The sequence below is a fragment of the Anopheles merus genome, chromosome 2R (assembly GCF_017562075.2).
Source record: "Anopheles merus strain MAF chromosome 2R, AmerM5.1, whole genome shotgun sequence".
Classification (NCBI taxonomy): domain Eukaryota; kingdom Metazoa; phylum Arthropoda; class Insecta; order Diptera; family Culicidae; genus Anopheles; species Anopheles merus.
In genome coordinates this window covers 52,023,746-52,044,228 of record NC_054082.1, presented here as the reverse complement: position 1 = coordinate 52,044,228, position 20,483 = coordinate 52,023,746, and the positions used below count along the sequence as shown (strand labels likewise).

The window sequence follows — 20,483 nt, the reverse complement described above, 5'->3', positions numbered from 1 at the left end:
GTCGTGTTTGAATGGGTCTGGTTTGCTGCCTGGTGCTTCAATCGGTACATGAAAATGCCGATACATGTAAAAAATGAATGAAAATTAATTCTTTTGTTGAATTTTTGTATTGGTGGAATGATTTTAATTGATCTTGAACGAATTCGGCGATGAATGCTAATTGACACATGCATTGTTAATTTTTTGCCTATTTTCCGTAACTTAAACCATAATACGGACATAGAATGGAAAGAGTTTTTATTGTTTTCTTTTGTAATTTATTTATTGGTTTGTGTATGTTAGTTAGAAATTTTATTCAATGCAATCAGGAGTCATACATATATACTTGGCATGTTTGTAAAAAAGTAGCTTTGGTTTCCAATTATCTTCAAGCCAAAGAATAGCTTTAGAAAATTCAGGAAAATATTTCGACTGGTAACATAGAGTTAATTCAGCTTCATGTTTATCCATGTATTGTAATGTTTTTAAAGGCGTTTTACAACTTTAAAGGATTTATCGAAGATCAATCCTAAAATAGATGATGATGGTTCAAAAAGCAATTTTTATGTTTTTTTTATTGGCAAAAAAAGGTAGAAAACTTCTTTTTTTTAATTTTAACTTACACGGTTTTGTTAATAATTCCAAACATTACATGCACTAAATAATTTAAATTATTATGATTTTTTTTAGTATAAATATGCCACTTTTTTATCCATGGCACTTAAAACACTATTTGCCACTTGGCTATCTACAACTGTTTGATTAATTAATATCAGCACCAGCAGTTCGCCATCTAGCATCAATTCATATGACTTTTGGAGAACATTTTAACAAAACAAAACTTAAAACTACTAGGAACCCTGAAAACCCTACCAGGAAAGGAATAAGATATAGTTAAAATTGCGATAAAAATGTCCACGTTGTACATTATAAAGAAAATAAACCTATTACTTCATCAGCTAATGAAATGTGGTCCTATGATTGTACTAAATCTACTCAATATCAAGATCCACAAAACATGTTTATGTTAACTTAGAATTATCTCTCATAAAATGAATGTTTTTGTTAGCCCACTTCTCCGTGTACTTTCTTCATGTGCTGCGTAAGTCGTAATCTGCGCCCATAGCTCACACCGCACTGGTCGCATCGGAACGGATCAAGCCCTTCGTGTACAGTAAGTCGATGAAATTTGCGAGCCGTTGGATTACCGAACCATTCATCGCATGATTCACATTTGAATGGACGCGGATTCTGATGGCGATTTTGGTGATTTTTCAGTGCTTGTTTCCGCTTGAACCTAGCCGGACACTGATCACAAGGATAAGGCTGTTCCCCGGTGTGTGTTACCATGTGGATGGTGATTTCAAACTTTTGCTTAAACGTTTTGCCACACACGGGACATGCGAATATTTTTTCCGCTTGATGCAGTTTGCGGTGGTTCTTCAGCGTAATGATTTGGCGGAACCGTTTGCCGCACTCTTCGCAGGTATAGTTCTTATCAACTACAGTGCACACCTTTTCGTGCCGGTTCAAGGCAGAGTTCGTGAAATAAGCCGACCCACAGGACCTGCAAATGTGTACCCGTTTCCGGTAGGGACGTGTTTGATGGTGTTTCAGCAGCGATGGTGTTAAAAACCGTTCAAAACAAATGTTGCATTCGAAGGGTCGAATTGAACCATCTGAGACACGGTACTTTTTGTGATGGTTATCACAGTGGACTGTTAGTTCTGCTGTGGTGTTGAACTCTGGTGAAGGATTACAACCACAGCATACCAGTGTTGGTGCATCAACCTCTCGATTGTCCTTGGGTCCAAGGTCTACTTGCTTGTGTGAATCTGTGCTAAGCATTTCATCTGTTTCGGGAACGATCGCTTCGGTGCTCGTTGATTGAACGATAATAATATTGGCATTTGTTTCTGTTGGTGTGAATGTTTCTTGCTGTTCGTGCTCGCCATAGTATCCCTTTGCTAAGGACGGCATGCTGGATAACAACTTGGGTGTTAATCTATTCCTTTTCCTACATAGATCGAGCAGAATTTTATCCGACGCCAGACACCTTTCTCGCAGTTGGTTAAATTTGACCACAACATTCCGGCAATCGTTGCATATTTTGTTTGCGATGTTGTTTATCTTTCCACGAACCTAGAGTGAAATTGCAATTATTATTTTTAAGTGAATGGTTGTTTTTTTTAAATACTAAATCTACCTTTATTCCGGTACATTTGTTGATAATTGCCACGAGTGAGTCAGATTCATTTGCATCAAGGGAAACGTATTCAGAAGCGTCGTAACTGAGGCATAGCCTACAAACCGACGCAGATGCACTGTTTATGATAGTTTCTAACATGGCAATGTTCATTTTCAGATAACTTTTCGAACTTGAATTGGTAGCATTGTTAGTAGACGTTTAATGACAAAAATTAATTGCACTGGTTCGGTTATTTGCATTGAGTTTTTACGAAGCGATTTGTTCGTCTGCAAAAGGTAAACAAACAAACTTGACGTTTCTGGATGTTGCAAATCAGCTGTCAAACGCGATTGAAAAACTGTGTGTTTGTAAACATGGATCTCTCGTCCATCTATTTAGTGGAAAACTTGAGTAATTACAATTTCGAAGATGTAGTATTTCTAGCAGCGGATATTAACTCTATAGTGGAAGCTCTTATGCAGCCGTTGGTGATGAAAGAAACAGAGAAAACGATGTTTTTAGCACAAGTGTTGAAAACAGCGCTACACATCTGCCGTACAGTCACCTGTAACTACACCACGCTGGAGGAGCTGCTGAAGATGAACTGGAGCTCGGCGGAAAATTCCACGCAAAAGTGGACATTTTTCGAGCAACTTACGCTGGAAGATCCTGTGCAAGTGACCGCAAGAAGAATACTGCTATCGAACCAAGGTGTGCTGTGTTTGGGCATCATACAGGAGTTTTACAGAATGTATTACTCGAAGGAAACATTTAAGGAAATGTTGAATGGCGTTTGTAAACTGGTCCCAGCCAGTACCGCAAATCATGCATTCCAGTCTTTAAAGAAGACAATGTACATCACAGGAGAAATCAACGCACCAAGCCATCAATCCAATGAAATGAACATTGTTACGCTTGCAAATCACTATAACGCGAAAGATTTTAAGAATTGCGTAGACAAATTGCAGGAGAAATTGAATGAACCTGACAACGAAGAGCTGCTCAAAGCACAACTGCACGCCTTGAAAATGTTGATTAGCAGCGCAACATTAATGGGGCGGTATGAAGAAGCATTGAAAAGCGATGTGTATTATCAATTAAATTTGACTGTCCTAAAGCTGTATCATGACAATTTATTGACAAACAATATTCTGTACGATACAAACGTTATAATGTTGCTGTACCTGCTACGCCAAAACGGTGTCCATGATGTACTGCTTAAGAAGGAGTTTTTAAACGAAACCAGATTGGGTGGGCACGAGAGGATGAGAGTCGTATTGCTAGAGTTACAAAACTTTAGCTAGCCTGCCGTTTGGATGATCGGTTCAGGGGGTGAAAATTATATTAAAAAAAGCCAGAATACAGAATAGAAATGGCAATTAATAGATCAAAACAGTTCTGTAACATGAGGTATTTTTGGAAAAATGCGAATAAATACGAACATATGGAAATTATAAAAAGATAAATTGTAATGAACATATGGCAATTCTTCGATCGATAGCGATATTTTAACTGCTCAGACTGCAATATATTTTCTTTCTTTAATCCATGGTCGTTAATTGTTTTAAGCAATAAAGTATAATCGCTACAGCCACGACAAGATACGACTAAGCATAGTTGACTTCATCAGGCGCTAAACACAATGGACGTGTGTTGCTGTTCATTCGTTCTAGAGCGCAGCCTAAGTCATTCAGCAACATCCGCTGAATCTGACAACTATGGAAAGGGAGTCTTCTACTATGGCGAACGCGTGAACTGTCAAACGGTGTAAACAATCCCAATCAAAACAAACCGCGCTGCGTACTGCAAAGCAACGAATTGAATTTTGATACTGGTCGTTCAATATATCGGTTTTACAATGAAAACGTGTCGTGCTTGTTTGCAGAAGGAAGCAGATGAATATTGTTCGATTTTTAAGAAAATCAACCAGGTGACTCTTGATGAAATGTTTCATTCGCTAACCGGTATAAGAGTTTCCCGAGGTGACGGTTTGCCTGATTGTGTCTGCCAGGAGTGTTCCGATTTTATTGTAATGTGTAACAACTTTCGGAAAAAATGTTTAAAGTCAGACGTACAGCTGCGGGCTCTTCTTCCCACGGAGGATAGCGAGGGGTATGTTGTTTTAGTATATCGTAAATAATTCTTACCATTTATTCATTGCCTTTCTGTTCACAGAGAACATTTCCAAACCACGCAAGACACCGAGCGCCAAAGTGTTCAAGAAGCGGACTGTTCGGAAGACAGAACAAAAGAGGAATGCCAGCTAGTTATCAAAGATCATGCAGATATATACGAAGAAGATTTATGTTCTGAAACGGAAATTTTGGTAGAACAACTGGATGTAGAAGATGGGAAAAGTATCATAGAGCAGACAACTGACCATGAATCGTACTACGAGCTTTATGATGTTGTAGAGGATGTTGAATTTGGTGAATTAGAAGTGCTTAATGAATGTGAAGACGATGATTCACAGGATGCAATAATAGAACGCATCGAAAGCACACAGGAAACTCATGAATCCTCCGTGGACAACACGGTAGAAAGTACGGTTCAAGCCACTGAGTTCGTTGTTGAGTGCTGCGGCTGTCCTGGTGTGCAGTTCCCTTCCGCTGACGAGCTGAAGCAACACACCGCCCAAGTGCACGAAAACGAACGAATCCTCACCAACCTTCGGCCCTACGAGTGCAACGTTTGCTACAAACGCTTCATCAGCCATGCTGCCCTATCCAAGCACCAGGCCGCACCGTATCGCAAGAAAAAGTATGGCTGCCAAACCTGCGGCGCTAGCTTCTGCAGTCGCAGTGCTCTACACGGCCACACCAACAGTGCACACACGCGCGACCGTAAGTACGTGTGCGACGTGTGTCAGAAAGGGTTCTACACCAGCAGTACGATGCTGTCGCACCGGCAGATACACGGCGAAAAGAAGTACCAATGCAGCACGTGCGCGAAAAAGTTTCTGCGCCAGTCGGACCTGCTAAGCCACCAGATGACCCACTCCGACGAGCGACCGTACGGTTGTGGCGAGTGTGAGATGCGTTTTAAGTGCCGTAGCCACCTGCGCGATCATCAAACCGTGCACACGGGCGAACGTACGAAGAAGTGTAGGATTTGTGGGAAGGGATTTACTACGTACGGTGATCGGCGTGTGCACGAGTTGCGGCACGAAAATGTACATCCCTTCAAGTGTGGCTACTGCAGCAAAACGTACGGCCGGAACTACAAGCTGCAGGTGCACATACGGAAAGAGCACACCAAGGAGCGTCCATTTGCGTGTAGCGATTGTCCGGAGCGTTTCTTCCAACGGTGGGAAATGTTGGGCCATCAGAGGGTTGAGCACGGCAAGATGGAAGGCATCGAGAGCGTCGAACTGGAGACGGAATTGCATGATACCTGAAAGTAATAAACATAACTTTTATACTTCACTCATTAGACAAATATCTTACCAGATCGTCTCAATAGCTTTGTGAGAGAAAACCGTAAACTATGGAGAGAGAGAGAAAGAGAGAGAAAATGCTGCTTCCAAGGGAGCTGCTTGTTAAAACGTGAGAGTTGTGTAAATTTAGCCCATGACTATGGTTAAGCAAGACCCGCGTGGCGCAGGGTGCGGAATCTAACGAAACGAGGACTGATCTCACGGAAACCAAATAATCTACTACGTTGCGTGTGAGCGCTCGCCGATGCTCGGCCCGGCATTTACGGCAGTAGTAGGTGTACCGTGCGCTAGAAGATTACTGGCCCTGTCCACGATGGACACTCACTCGCAACGCTTCCGTCGGTGAATCTGTGTACGCACATGGTGTGTTGTCAGTATAGGCCGGGATTTTAGAGCGTTTGCATTGCACCGTGCGCCGGTCGTGCAAGCCGTCCGATCGGTAAGCCTTGACAGCAAGTGGTAGTACACACGGTTTTCTCGCGACGATCGCGCGTACTCTCTAGTGATTGTTCTACTTCAGTTTGCTCTCCGTTCCGAGGGAGGCTATTTGGTTTAGGATACCAATCACTCCACACTGTACGGCACGTGCGGTCAGTTGTAGCATGTTGTAGTAATACACGGGATCAAGCAGCATGACGGATGTGTGACGTTATCATTATTTACTACAAGTTGCGATCTTCACGCGGTTTAGTGGTTTTAAAAACACGACTCAAAAACGATCGGAATGCGTTCGCGTACACGCAGACCGCCGATCGGGTATAATTCGTCATAACTTATGATGTCTGAAACAGAGTGTATGCGTAAGCTGGGCAGCGATCCGATGATCGTTCGCCGTATCGGTTCCGACGGCGTGGCGGAATCTAATTTGAGGTGTGAAAAATCAACTCATGACGGCCTGTGGCGGGCAGAGTGTGATCGAAGGAAGCAGAATCAGATTCGAACCGGAAAAAGGCAAACATAACCTGGTTGATAAAAAAATGTATAAAATGGTAGCAATAATCATGCTCACCATCAACCGACGCTCAGCACGGGACCGAACCACAAAGTTGGTGGTGGTTCCCAGCGTGCGCGCACCGTACCACACGACCTCCAACTGTCCAACGGGCGAACTGTTGGCTGTTGGTTGTTGAGATTTTTCTCCTGCACCGATGGCAGTTTTTGTGGGAGGTCAAGCAAAAGGGGGGGACTGGCAAGAGGTTAGTTGATGTATTTATAGCGTATTGAAAATTTTGTGAACTTTATATTTCTAAATCGGAGGAAGGTTCAGAGACCGACCGACCGCGCGGCACAGATGTGCGGCAGGCAGTTAATGGTCCCTTTTGAAGAGGATTAAGCGATAGATCTTTCTCGATCGTTCCGCTATCCGGCGTTGTTTACTGCGTTGATATTCGAAGCTTCCTGTAACTGTAATTAGAACAAGATCTTGGACATTCAATTTCTTACACAATTTGTTCATGGGAACTATTCTTTTTGGTTGAGAAATTTTCTCTAAATCGTTAACAATATGCTTTCTTCTGTGTCATAAAAATAATTTTATTGGCACATGGGAATTTGAAATGGCGTAGATTTTTGTTTGCCGCTCTTACGATTATTCCCTTAAGTGTCGGTGACATGTGATGTGAGCTTGCGATGCCGATGTCTTGGGTGGATATTTACGATACCCGCCGTGCGGCACATTAGCACCGTTGACGTAGCTGCTTCCTGCAGGACGGTGACATTGGGCGGAAGATTGCCGGTAGAACATATTCCCCACCGACCATGACCGAGCAACAAGCTGGCGCAAATTTCCAAAACAGGTTCACTGAAATGGGGTTTGCTGAACGCTGCTTAAGCTGTGTGTTTTATAATATTAGACAGCACTTCTCCCGCTGCGTCCCTGAGCAATGAATTATGTTACCCCTTGCCAGGTTGTTGGCCGCGGGCTCAATGGGGGGAAAACAGTGATGACGGAAACACAAATGCGTGACCTTGAGCTCACTTGTCCACACCTTCGCGGTGTTATTCGTCTTCACCGTTTGTATGTTGCGAAGTATAAAGAAGAGTCCTAAACACCAAAATGGTAAGATTGTTACGCGTTTAAAGTTGAAAAGGATTAATTCAAATTTACTATCCCGTACCCCGGACTTTGTAGCATTCCGACTCTAAAGTGAAATCACAGCATTCAATTGATCGTCATTGCGTGTTCGCTGTCAAGAACAAGCGTTCGAACAAATCGAACCTATCCATCAAACATTCGTAAGCGACTAATCGCAAATAGTCGGCATGTGTACCATTTCCGATTACTTTAAGGCATCAGAAGAAGAAAAAATCGATAGTATGCGCCAAACGCCTGTACGCGATCGATGCTGTCCGTTTCAATCGAATCATTCTGTGCGGAGAGTCACACACAGACACACACACGCCCTATCCACTAGCCTGGTTCCGTTACACGAGCAGAGCATCCGTCAGGCACGACCATCTTCTTGCGCTGCCATCTGTCGACGAAATGCAGATTGCTTGGCAAAGTTGCAATATTTGTCAGGCCCATTAATTACGCCGGAATGTTCGGTGCGAAAACCGGGCGCACGAATCGTGGACGCTGGCCATTAATAGTCTTGCCCCCACGACCGACCCGCCCGCGCGCGAGTTAAGGACCACTTCGATGCTTTGGTTATTTTGCCGGGTTTTTTTTTCTTTCTTCAGCTTGTTCTTCTTTAATTTGGCCGTATCTCAAATATATCACCTCGAGTGGAGGGAGGTTGGTACGAAGGAACGGGCTCGGCCGTCCTGGAGGTTTCGAGCGAGCGGAGTCTCTGGGAGGGGAGAAGCTTCTTCTTGTGCATTTCAGTAGCTGCTGCTGCTGCTGCTGTGCGTTTTGGCCACATGGCACTGCCAGCATCGGTTCGAACGGAACGGTTGTTTAGAGTAGTGTCAGTGTCAGCGGGTAAATTGATTTGTAGAACTCGCTGGCAGTGGCAGTGCGGCTCGATACTACTACACAAACCTGTACCACGGCGTACGGCGCACAGAACTTCCCGACAAGGTTGGTCTTGCTGTGGGAAACATGCGAAACAGCAAACAGAACTATATCTCGGATCTGGCAAACATTGTGCCAATTTTCAATGCCAATTTGCGAAAGGATGTTTGCTAAATTTCCGTGTGCATTAATCATTTGGTGATTGTTTTGAGAAACGTAAAAATTGTTGTTGAGAAACATCCGAAACCGGAAGGGATGGGAAATGGCAATATATAACGATTGCTTGTTTTATTCAATCATGATTGCTTTTAGAGCGAGCTGGTGGTCTATTCTACAGACACGCTAGTTGCTACAAAGCCGGACGGGTTCGATTCTCTCATTCAAGTTTAATGGATATTCAAATGGTGGAATTACTTATGCACGGTGTGATTCAATATGACTTAAAGCATCGGTTATTGAAGAGATAATACGGGGTCAGTATATACATTTTAAAGTTTTTTCTCAAAAAGAGGTAGTTACAACATCAAAATGGTTCAAAATGAGGTAGCTAGGGAGCACCGTATTATAGAACCGAGAGAACCTTGGATAGTCTCTGAGCTACTCGTCCATGGTTGTGGTTTTTCTAAAGCTTGTAATTTGGTGTGGCTTTTTAAGACTCATATTTCTTTTTCCCTTTTGAATCCGAATCTTATGCACCCTTGCAATTAAGAAAAATCCAAGATTTGTTACTGTTACTCTTGCTAGCAAATCAATTCGAAAGTGATGATCTCTATCACGGCACTCGATCGCAGTGTTAAATTTTCTGGATTTACACCAATGTTGTGATGTTGTTTATTTCTATTTTCTTGGAAAATTAATCACAAGCAATGTGTTTCAACTGCCCCGAGAGGTCTGAGTAGATAGGATCTCGAGCACACAGGCACATGATTGCAACTGAAAACAGACATTCGTTGGTGGGTGAGACGATACAGGCCGTATTGTAAAATGATTTACCTCAACTCGGCACAACTTCCGGACAGAGAGTTCTCCAAACCGTCTCTAGTAGGAGGGATGTGGAGTTCATTCGGATTGACTACTGTGTTTGTTGAATCAGTTGACTGTCATAACCCGTGTCCATCTGTTCTTAGCCTACGCTCATCTGTATCGATTGGCTTGGCGTAGACGACGCTAGACACTAACCTTTCTCAAGCCCTCCGGAACTGTCCTCTCTTACTCCCTTTCTCTCTTGCTCACTCTCTCTCTATCTCTATCTCTTTATCTGTTTGCCCTACTTGTGGAAGATAGAGATGGCTCCTCACCCGGCAAAGGTCCGACACAGCGATGAATGTTTATTTTTGGATGCAATCCAATTATAAACGCACCACACGGGACGAAGCTACGCCGGGCGGGTGGTTTGTGATTTCACGATCGTGGTGACGAGCGAAATGCTACGCCGAAAGCCGAGGACGGCGGTGTCCTTGTGTGTGGCGGTGGAGTTGAACTAATGACAACAACAATCATCTCGACCGGCCGACGAGATTGCCGTCACGCCATTGAGATTGACCATCATCGAAGCGGATCGAATCATCGTCGTCGCTGCGGGTGCTAATAGAGAATGTTCTCAGCGTTTACTTTTTTGTGTTTCCCAGCCGCAGGTCACTCAGCTCTTGATTGCCGTGCCGTGCGTGCGCGTGTGTGTATGTGTGTGATAAGAATTTGTGTGTGTGAGAGAGAGAGGAAGAGAGTTGTTTAGGTTTTTCGTGAGTGAACCAACAAGTGCGTGTGAGGTTGATTTTTCTTCCGTTGAGTGTGATCAAGTGTGCGACTGGCTGCATTCGATGGTGTGGCGACGGTGGGCGTTCGTTTGATCGTGTGTTTTGTACGGCTGGGGCGTGAAACACACACACATACATCGAGTCATGCAGCTCGTGAATCGTGGCCATCGCAGCAGCAGTACGGTCAGTGCCGACGGGCACCAGTTGCCATCAACGACCGCGACGGACATTGCACTGATGCGATGGTCTTCGCGCGGATTCACGGCCATCCCGGTTGAGCCGGACGATGCCGCATCCACCGGTGGCAGCAGCAGCAGCAGCAACAGCTCCTCCTCAACCGTGGGCTCCCTCGTGGCCACCTCCCACAATGGGTCGGCTTCGGCTGGTGGTCCCTCGGCTGCCGGCGGTGGTTGTGGTGAAGCGCGAACCATACAGTACCTGACCCTCGATCACGCGGCGGCAGCTGGACAGTGTGGGAGCGGCATGGGGGATGCCGCCAACCGCTGGCGACGAACCGCGCCTCAGCACAAAGGGCCGTGGCGTACGAAACAGCAGCGACACGGGAAGGGGACGTCATCTTCGGCCTCCGCCTCGATACAACCGTCGGTCGCGTCGTCCTCTTCCTGCCTGCGCGACTGTCTGCTGTGCCGATGCTGTCGAAGTGGTCAGTATGCGTTATCGCTCGGTGTCGATCAAACGTCCCATTCGATCTTGCCGTTGATCGCGATCGGGCAAGTGCGTGAGAAATCGTGTTGCCTCCTCCTGCCTACTGTGATAGTTTGTTTACAACGGTGTTTGGTTGTTTCTTTCTCTTTTTCGATTCGCCGATGGTGGTGTAGCGAACATGGACGAGCCGAAGGAAGTCAGCGATCCGGAAGAGGGCAACTATGAGTGTAAGTAGATGCGCGGTAGGGTGTAATGTAACAAATCATTAAAACATTTATTTCATAACACCACGAAAATGGTAAAAATACGATTGGATGTGCATATTGCAACATCAAACATGCGTGGAGCGTCTGAACGATATTTATATCATTGGAGCAACGGTTGAACATTGATCAACAAAAATTGCGTTTGAAACAAATGCTTCTAAAAAAACTTTAAACACAAGGACAGCTACGACACACAAAAAAAAACAAGCAAAAAGCTGATGTGTGGGTGTGTACCATTCCGTTGACACAATCACACGTCTCCCATCGTTGACATGATTAAGCAATTAAGCATTTTTCCTCCCGGCCGTTAGATCAAGCCTCATGCTCTTGCTCCAACAATCCTTTAGCTATGCGAAGAATTGTTTCGACGTTTTACACCAATTTTCTTGGCTGAATGTCTGAAGGAGACGATGTTTTTAAATAATCAGATCTAGCTTGTTGCTTTTTGGGCGGATGGTGTCATCCGTTTGAGACAAACACGTTACGATCGGGTGTATGTGTAGCGATTATTTATTATTTTCTTGATTTGTCGAAATTTTAATTTATTTATTTTCTCATAATGTTTGGAGCAACAAATCGATTTAACATAGTTAAATTGACATTTAAAATATTCTAAGCTTCAAGTATTTGTTACATTTTCTTAAAACAGATCTCCAAAATCAATCTCTTGCTTCTTGTTTCATCCTTGTTATGTGGGCAATTAAAATGAATCACGCACGACGGGAATCAATTTCATCTGCAATCATATACATTTTTAAAGAAAATATTCCATTGCCAATGCTTGCACAAATGAACAAAAAGAAAAACGTCAGAATTGTTGTCTGAAGGTGCTGTCGGGACGGTACAACAAGAACCGTTCCTGAGCATATCGGCCCGGACCGCTTCTGGTACCGCCGATGGCTTATGAATACCGAATCAACCCGAAACTGTGGGACATGGGCAAGCACGAGTAGCAGCTACTACCGTTTCTCTCTCTTTCTCTCTTTCTCTCTCTCTCTCTCTCTCTCTCTCACCCCGTTCTCGCGTTTGGTGGCTTGCCGGTAAACAAATCAAAATGAATTTGTGAAATTTTTTGGTATGAATCTTTGCCAGCTCGTTAAGCTGGGCCGAAATGTAGACCGAACCACGTTGGCGGTTGATTTATGATTGGTGAGTGTGTTTATCGCTCGTGAATTCATAACCGTGAATATTAAATGTGAAGCAGTATCGCGATCGGCGCAGTTTTCACTGTTTTTTTTTGGTTCTTTTTTGGCAACAAGTGGCAAAACGGTCGACGAAATAGTACCGGAAAGTTAAATGAAATACAAATTATACGCCTGTTTGAAAACATTTATCTTGATTGATTGAAATTTATCGATTATTTGGGATAAGAGTTAAGTTCAAAAGTGAGTACACGTGGAAAGATGACACGGTTGGTGACAACGAATCGGTAGTCAATGATTGTGTTGTCAATGACTTTTGTTCATTTATTTTCCCACATTCCATAACTTTCGGCAAGAAGTGATGAAACGCATCTAAAATCTACTGCAGATGACGTGAAAATCTTTGCCAGAAAGGAACCAATACTCTTTGTCGCCGCTTTACACCCAAATCGATCGAAAGTGTTTCAAGTTAGCCCCGATGACATGTGCCGGGCCTGGCCAAATGCGATGGCCAAAATAAGAGTGGCCCGGTTTAAAAAATTTCAGTCACGCTCGCTCTTTGGAGGAATGGCTTTAAATTTTTAACACGCCACGACTGCGAGCTATACTTCTTTTTTTGTACTGGTGGTAACACTCTTCACGAGCATTTTCTACGGCTTCACGGGCCAAAAGGAACGTGTGCTGTTTTTTTTTTGGCGTGTGCTGTGCCTTCTTTATTCTATTTGCACCACGTCCAAGCAGCTGCGGGTATGAACGTTCAATTTATCACACATTGCCCACAGTTCTTTCAAGGTGAGATTAAAGGCAGAAGGTGAATTTCGCAGAAGACAATTGAACCAATGCAGCAGCCAATCGATCGAAAGCACATTTCGCCGCACATTTGGTAGAATGCGGGAGATGATTTGGTGATTAGTGTTTTGTTTTGTTATTTGTCCCACTCTCAAGCACAAGTAGTGATAAATTTCCCTGATTTCCTACGAACCGTCTACTAGTTCTTAAAAATCCTGGAATGATTCATTCAACCCCTCGATCGATCATTATTAATGTATTTTTAAATCAATTGCTGCTAAAATCGTAATTAAAAATCTGTCTTTTAGGAAAAATGAAAACAAAAATTATAAAAAGAAGGAGCTTCCCATTCATTTTAGACATTTGTCTGTTTTGCTATGACAAAACAATGCAATATAAAATGACGTTATTTGTGTATTATAATCGAAAAAAAGTAATTAAATTGCAGAGCACTACTGCTTTTTCCACTGAATATTGTATACAGAGTTTCTCAGAATTTGTTGTTTGTTTTCCATGGATTTTTGAATGCGTTCCGAATTTTGAAGGATTCGGCCCACGATTTTTATTTGTGTTTCCTAATAGTTGTAACAACAAACAACGGTCGAAATCATTGTAAAAAGGAAAAAAAAAATTTAAGAAAAGGAAAAACCTTCCTGCGAAATACGCTTATTCCGATGAAGCTGAAATGAATCAAACTCATCCAACGACCACAGCGTTTGCGATATGTCCCTAGCCAGTCATTTCAATCCGAATAGCCACAGCTATAATGTGCCGTAGTTCCGTGCCACAACTCGCTTCCATCTAATGTACATGAGATGATTCAATTTTGATTTGATTTTCCGATCGTTCCATCGAGACTTCCTGGCAAAAATACACTTTGGACTAACGCTTCACACTCAACTGTTTGAGTGTGTGTGTGTGTGTGTGTGTGTGTGTGTGTGTGTGTGTGTGTGTGTGTGTGTGTGTGTGTGTGTGTGTGTGTGTGTGTGTGTGTGTGTATTACAAAAGCCGTAAATGGTCAATACATGCATGCAACGCGGTGAGTTATCTCACGTTTTTCCTGCGTGACAGAAGCAATAACGGTAGCGGTAGGGAAACAGTGTGGTTTGCTGGATAAACATTTATTTAGCTATCACGCTGAGTACGACTATGAGTGGTCATGATGTGACCATGATCTGTTTGCCGTTTTTAGATGTTCTACAACATCTACTACACACGAAATCAATTGTTTGCGTTTGCGTGAAACGAAATTATTTTGTACGTAAAAAGTACTTTGGAATTGTTTAGAAACTTAACTTTAACTATATTATTTAAGGTCAAATGCTACAAAGGTCAAAGGTCCATTAGGAATGTTTTCAGTGGAGCCGCCCAGTACTTGATTTCAGTCCGCGAATAGTTGTGTTGTTCGGATTGATTGTAATATGTCGTTAAATCGTACGGTCTAATAACATATTAATCAAAGGATCCAATCTTTTATGGCCCTAGCCTTAAACACACAGGACTGACTATCTTTCAACAGCTACAAACATTTGTTTTGTAATTCGTGATTCTTTAAGTGACATTTAACCAACTTTTACAGCCTAAACCAGCAGTCGACCCGCGGGCCAAATGCCCGCCGCAACATTCAATCCGGCCCGCGAAAGGTTTTGACTGATTTTGAAAGATGGGAAGAAACTGTTCGTATACAAATTACTGAATATTTTTTAGAATAATATTTTATACCATCGTACTCTTTCAACTTAAATAAAGTACTATGGAATGACGGATCGATCGCCCAGCCCAGATAACCCAGTAATGTAGCCACTTGTACCTCTGTCTTCATTTTTAGCTTTTTTTGAAACCTCAAAAAATGAACCTGGGCTCTCTTGCGATGCTTTGATTGTTTCCTAATAGTACCAAGATGTTGGTGACCAAAACGCAGACACGTTCTTATGCGACGACAGACTTGTGTACGCAGTCCATTTAAGACGCTACGGAGCGTCATTCGTTGATCGCGCACGCTTCTACGTTGGTTGGTTCACTTTTTTGGTCATCATGGTAAGAGTTCAACTGATAGAGGTGTCAAGGTGAGGGTACTGATAGAGGTTGTCTGTTGTATCATGGGATACGACTATTCAAAGTGCAATTAACGTTTTGTTAGAGCGGGTGAAGATAATCCCATGATAAACCTATGAATTTGTCAATTTTGTTAATGCAACCGTTATGTAGTTTTAACATTGTTTCAACACGACAATAAGACTTTCGGAATGAAGGAAATCGCACACGAAATTTAATATTGATGAGATATACTAAAGCCTGGTTACCATAAATTTATTTAAAGTTTTGAATGCGGCTTGCATTTGATGGGAGAGCATTAGACTTTCGCCAACGCAAGACATGCACTACAAAATTTAAAATATAGCGAAACAGCTCCATACATTTTCACGCGATATTTTTTTATTTTGTTTTATTCGTTTTTCTTAATTTGACACAAATCAGTTGGTTTCCCTTTAAACTATTTTAGCGATATTTTCGATCGTATTTGAAAGCAAAAACAAATAATTAAAAATCCCTGTTTTTAACGAGAACGACGATTCCACACTGTTGCTGTTTACGAGTACAACAATTATCAAAGTGCCTTTTCTTAAGGAATCAGTTATCAATTGATCTGACATGGCATTACTTATCCATAAAGCATTGTTAAAATTACTGAATTTATTTTTACTTCGATAATTTTTCGGCCGTTCAGACTTTTGTATCATCCCCGGAATATCTTAAATATTTTTTGCGGCATGGGAGGATGGGGTTTTCAGGAAGCTATTTTGATCCCTTTTTGTTATGTTTAAACTGATCACATTTTTGGCCATCTATTGCCGATTCTCAAATGACTAAAGATTAGAATAAGTTTTTAAAGTAGGTATGCTACAAAAGTGCTGCAAAATGTGTGCGATTAAAGTGCGTTTTAGCCAAATGGGACGTGGTTTCACTTTATTTTTTACTATCAGGGCTTCAAACTCTACTCAGATAGCTGATGTCGAAAGCTTCTGCAAACTGTGTTACAGCCATAGATTAGAAAAGAAACCAATGGTAGATCGTATGCGTGGCAGTAGGACACGAAGCTTTACCACGCAGCAGCCAAATGCTAAACAACTACGAGGGAAATTCACCACATTTGATCTCCCAACTTCCCAGAACTTAAATCTTTTGTCTATTTTGTTTTTGGCAATGTTAAAGGAGATATTAAAAGATCGTCCAGCACAATAACGCGCAATTATGCACAAAAAAAGTCATTTCCAGGTACGTCGTTCAAAAGGCTTGCTCCAGGTTCCGGGGCCAGATAGACGCCGTAATCGATGCCGAGGGCGGATGTTTTGAACAATTTATGTAGCTAACATAGTAAATTACTCTTTATACAATAAAACATAATTGCGACATGATAGATCTCAAAAAAAAATCTTTTTCTGTCGGTAATTGTCAAATTTATCTTGCACACCGTGTAGGTACGCGTACACAGCCCATATCTTTGTTCGCAAATCCTTCCCCTTTCACCAGAAACAAGTGTAAAAAAAAAGATTCACCAATATTTTTACTTGCACACACCACGAATCTTCATCGGATACGATTATAATTATCGTAATTCAACAAAATAATTCCTCAAAAACGAGTTTTTCGTGTAACAAAAAGCAGACTTTACTACCGTTAGAATTCTTTGGGCTTGGGAGCAATCTAACAAATATGCTCAAACACGAAAAACACTGTATTTATCTCGGCCTGTCAAAAGATTGCAAACAAAGAACTGTGTTATTCATCCAGCGATCATTCGCTAAAAGGCTGCTAAACTTCCCCTTACCTCTATAAAAAGTGTGTTTGACAGATGTGTTCTAGCAGAAGTATGGGCTGTGCAAACGTGACTAATAAAAAAATAATATCCACATTACAACTGTTTCTTAACAGTTACACAAAGGACTGAGTAAACGATCGAGCGTATTAACGATTGTATAATTGTAAACCTAATCTTGAATTAACGAATTAAAACGCAATAAACTGCTGCATTGAAACGCTGCGCTAATGACTCTCCAATCGTACCATCAGCGTTAATAGTTATGAGTGCGTCGAAAACACACGCAAAGCGCTACTTCGAACTGTGGTCTACTTTTCTAAACAAAAAAACCCCGAACGAAGCGAGAGAAACATGTACCGACCGATCACCAACTTCTTTCACCGACCCTCTACCAGTAGTTGGGGTACTTTTTGCTTACAAATCGCTGCACAAGTGTATTCATATATTCCTGAGTGTCGGGTCTATTTTTGGACAACCACTCTCCGCATTAATAGTTTTGCTTCACTTTCTACTATTTCCATAACAAAAGGAGTCGCAATTAGAAAAGTTGTTCCGAACTTTCAGATTGCTTTCATAACACTCTCACCCAAACACACATCCCACCCACCCGCACAAGCTGTTCGATTTCGTTTCTCGCTGTCTCTATTATCATCCTCCGGCTGCACACTTGCAAAAGGTTAATATTTATGTTTATTGTTGTTCGTTGGCCATTTCGTATTGCCCTCGCCATCGTCAGCGGAACGTGTTCAGGCGTGTCGATGAGTGGAATTTTCATATTTACTATTTACTCACAGGCTTAACGTTTCCGACCAAAGAGGTAACGTGGTTTCCGCTGTGGTGTTTATGAATGGCTAATACCTATCGGTGTTTTCATACGCTTCTACTGCTTCGCTGTTGTTTCGCTTTACACCATCGTTGTGTGTGTGTGTAGCATTGTAAGGGGTTGTTCTCTTGCTGTGTTCTCACCCTCCTTTACGCCTGCTTTTGTTCATATGACCACTGTTGACTGGGTTTCACGTTTGGCCAGCTGCACGGTCATGTTGACTTTACTTCGGCACGCAAAATCCGGCAAACAGAAGCACACAACAGTTGAGGCGTGCTTTTGTTCATAAGCGGATCACTTTCAGCAGTAGTTCGTTTTGATGCTTGTTTTTCATCAAACAAACAGCTCAATCGTAGGGCGGTAGTGTGAATGGATTTCATGCGAGAGCTAACTTTGTGTGCCTATGTAGGAATGTCTCTGTAATGTATGAATTGTAGAAATTCATACAGAAGGGTAAAGTATGAGTATTGTAACGAGAAAAAAATATATTATTTATTACTCCCTTACAAGTAATTGACTTTTTTTGCATTGGCAATGATGACGTCATTGCCGGAGTGTTTGTATAATTTGTATGTTTTTGAATTTTTATCATGCTTGTATAATTTTTAAGTTTTTGAATTTTTATCATGATCGAAGTGTATGAATTATGATTATTGTTTTGCGACTTTAAATGAGCTAGTTTTATGTTTTAAAAAGTATTGCTTTTGTCTTCAAATAATATTTTATAAGCTTTAACTAGAACGAAACACAAACGGAAACTGTTGTGATGGAGTGTGCTATTTTTTTTTCTACCATCATCACGCTCCATTATAAGCTGCTACCAATAACGATGGAAATGGTGTTTCAAGTATGCCAAAAAGTAGCGCTCGTTTCTTGATTTTTTTCAATAATAATCCTGTTGGTGTTTAGATTTTGTGCACCAATAAATCACAAGATTGTGTCAATTGTTGATAATCTGGCGCATGAATGGTTTCCATTTCTGATTCCAAGTTTTGAACGTGCATGTTTCAGCTTTCCTTTACAAACACGTGCAATAATATCGTGTTCATTTGTTCAAGTTTGTTTGTAATCGGTAAAACAACACAAAAATGTTGTATAAGCTAATAAAACATAATTTATTTTTCTGCCTCTTATGTCTATTTCGAACTGAATGTTGTCTTATTTTTTACTTTGTTTTTGTTTTGTTTTTTTAATCATATTTCGACTCTGTTACAAAGCGTATATTAAAGTTCATATGACGCTTTTTACAACTTCGAGTTTTAAGTTTGAGTGTGAATATTTTAAATTAAATTAAATTAATTAAATTTTAATTAAAGAGGATTCCGAAACGGAAAATCAACCACTGATCAGATCTTCACCATGCGGCAGATCTTGGAGAAGATGACTGAATACAGACACGACACATACCATCTCTTCATTGACTTCAAAGCCGCATATGATAGCATAGCCAGGGTAAAACTTTATGACGCTATGAGCTCTTTTGGAATCCCGGCCAAACTGATAAGGCTAGTTAGAATGACTATGACCAACGTCACATGCCAGGTGAGGGTGGATGGAAAACTCTCAGGACCTTTTGCTACCACCAAGGGTCTGCGCCAGGGGGACGGGCTTGCTTGTCTCTTATTCAACCTGGCGCTAGAGAGGGCCATCCGTGACTCGAGGGTGGAGACTACGGGAACCATCTTCTATAAGTCAACCCAGATCCTGGCATACGCTGATGATATAGACATCATTGGTCTGCGGCTCTCCTATGTAGCAGAAGCCTACCAAGGGATCGAGCAGGCGGCAGAGAGCCTCGGATTGCAGATAAACGAGGCAAAGACCAAACTGATGGTGGCAACATCAGCGGGCCCACCAACAAATAATCAGAATCTACGTAGGCGTGACGTGCAGATAGGTGAACGCACTTTCGAAGTCGTCCCACAATTCACCTATCTTGGGTCAAAGGTCAGCAACGACAACAGCATGGAAGCTGAGTTGCGCGCAAGGATGCTGGCTGCCAACCGGTCATTCTACAGCCTGAAAAATTAGTTCACCTCAAAGAACCTGTCGCGACGGACGAAGCTGGGACTATATAGTACCTATATAGTACCAGTACTCACATACGCCTCTGAGACATGGACACTGTCCAAATCTGACGAAACCCTCTTAGCCGCGTTCGAGAGGAAGATGCTCAGAAGGATACTTGGCCCCGTATGTGTGGAAGGACAATGGAGGAGCCGCTATAATGACGAGCTATACGAGATGTACGGCGACCTCACTGTCGTACAGCGTATAAAGCTCGCCAGGCTCCGGTGGGCTGGCCATGTTATACGCATGGAAACGGACGACCCAGCCCGTAAAGTCTTTTTAGGCCGTCCACAAGGACAGAGGAGGCGTGGTAGGCCCAAATTGAGGTGGCAAGATGGCGTGGAGGCGTCCGCCATTAAGGCCGGGATAACGGACTGGCAGACGAAGGCGCGAGACCGTGAGCGGTTTCGGACACTCCTGAGGCAGGCCAAGACCGCAAAGCGGTTGTAGTGCCGGATAACAAACAAACAAAGTGAATATTTTATTCCATAATTACACTATTCGAATATTATCAGTATGAAAAGTAAATTTAATTGTGGTTATTTATAATTATGTTGATGACGCAGGCTGGCTGGGCACTTGATCACTCGACGC

General features: G+C 42.3%; 3 protein-coding genes across 8 annotated transcripts in view; 2 read left to right on the top strand and 1 right to left on the bottom strand.

Moving 5' to 3' along the window:
• Positions 1 to 98: 98 nt before the first annotated feature.
• Positions 99 to 2,516, bottom strand: LOC121588847 (zinc finger protein 37-like). 2 transcript variants are annotated; one of them, XM_041907274.1, is made up of 2 exons: positions 2,186 to 2,516; positions 99 to 2,121 (listed from the first exon to the last, which is right to left on the bottom strand). In XM_041907274.1, the coding sequence occupies exons 1-2, from the start codon at positions 2,336 to 2,338 to the stop codon at positions 1,045 to 1,047; spliced, it is 1,230 nt and encodes a 409-aa protein (XP_041763208.1). In that variant the 5' UTR covers positions 2,339 to 2,516; the 3' UTR covers positions 99 to 1,044. The 2 variants fall into 2 exon arrangements, with proteins under 2 accessions (XP_041763208.1, XP_041763209.1); XM_041907275.1 differs by having other exon boundaries at positions 99 to 2,109.
• A 1,359-nt stretch (positions 2,517 to 3,875) lies between these two features.
• LOC121588846 (zinc finger protein 160-like) lies at positions 3,876 to 5,605 on the top strand. Its single transcript, XM_041907273.1, has 2 exons — positions 3,876 to 4,279; positions 4,343 to 5,605. The coding sequence occupies exons 1-2, from the start codon at positions 4,026 to 4,028 to the stop codon at positions 5,562 to 5,564; spliced, it is 1,476 nt and encodes a 491-aa protein (XP_041763207.1). The 5' UTR covers positions 3,876 to 4,025; the 3' UTR covers positions 5,565 to 5,605.
• A 280-nt stretch (positions 5,606 to 5,885) lies between these two features.
• Positions 5,886 to 20,483, top strand: part of LOC121590569 (Kv channel-interacting protein 4-like) — a 59,626-nt gene continuing 45,028 nt past the window's right edge. For 2 of the 5 annotated variants that reach the window (XM_041910351.1, XM_041910355.1), the window contains exons 1-3: positions 5,886 to 6,042; positions 10,188 to 10,977; positions 11,153 to 11,206. In XM_041910351.1, coding sequence (XP_041766285.1) covers positions 10,458 to 10,977; positions 11,153 to 11,206 — 574 coding nt within the window. In that variant the 5' untranslated portion in view covers positions 5,886 to 6,042; positions 10,188 to 10,457. Of the gene's footprint in view, positions 6,043 to 6,073; positions 6,194 to 10,164; positions 11,049 to 11,152; positions 11,207 to 20,483 lie in introns of those variants that run through there. The other 3 variants (XM_041910352.1, XM_041910354.1, XM_041910358.1) reach the window with 3 other exon arrangements.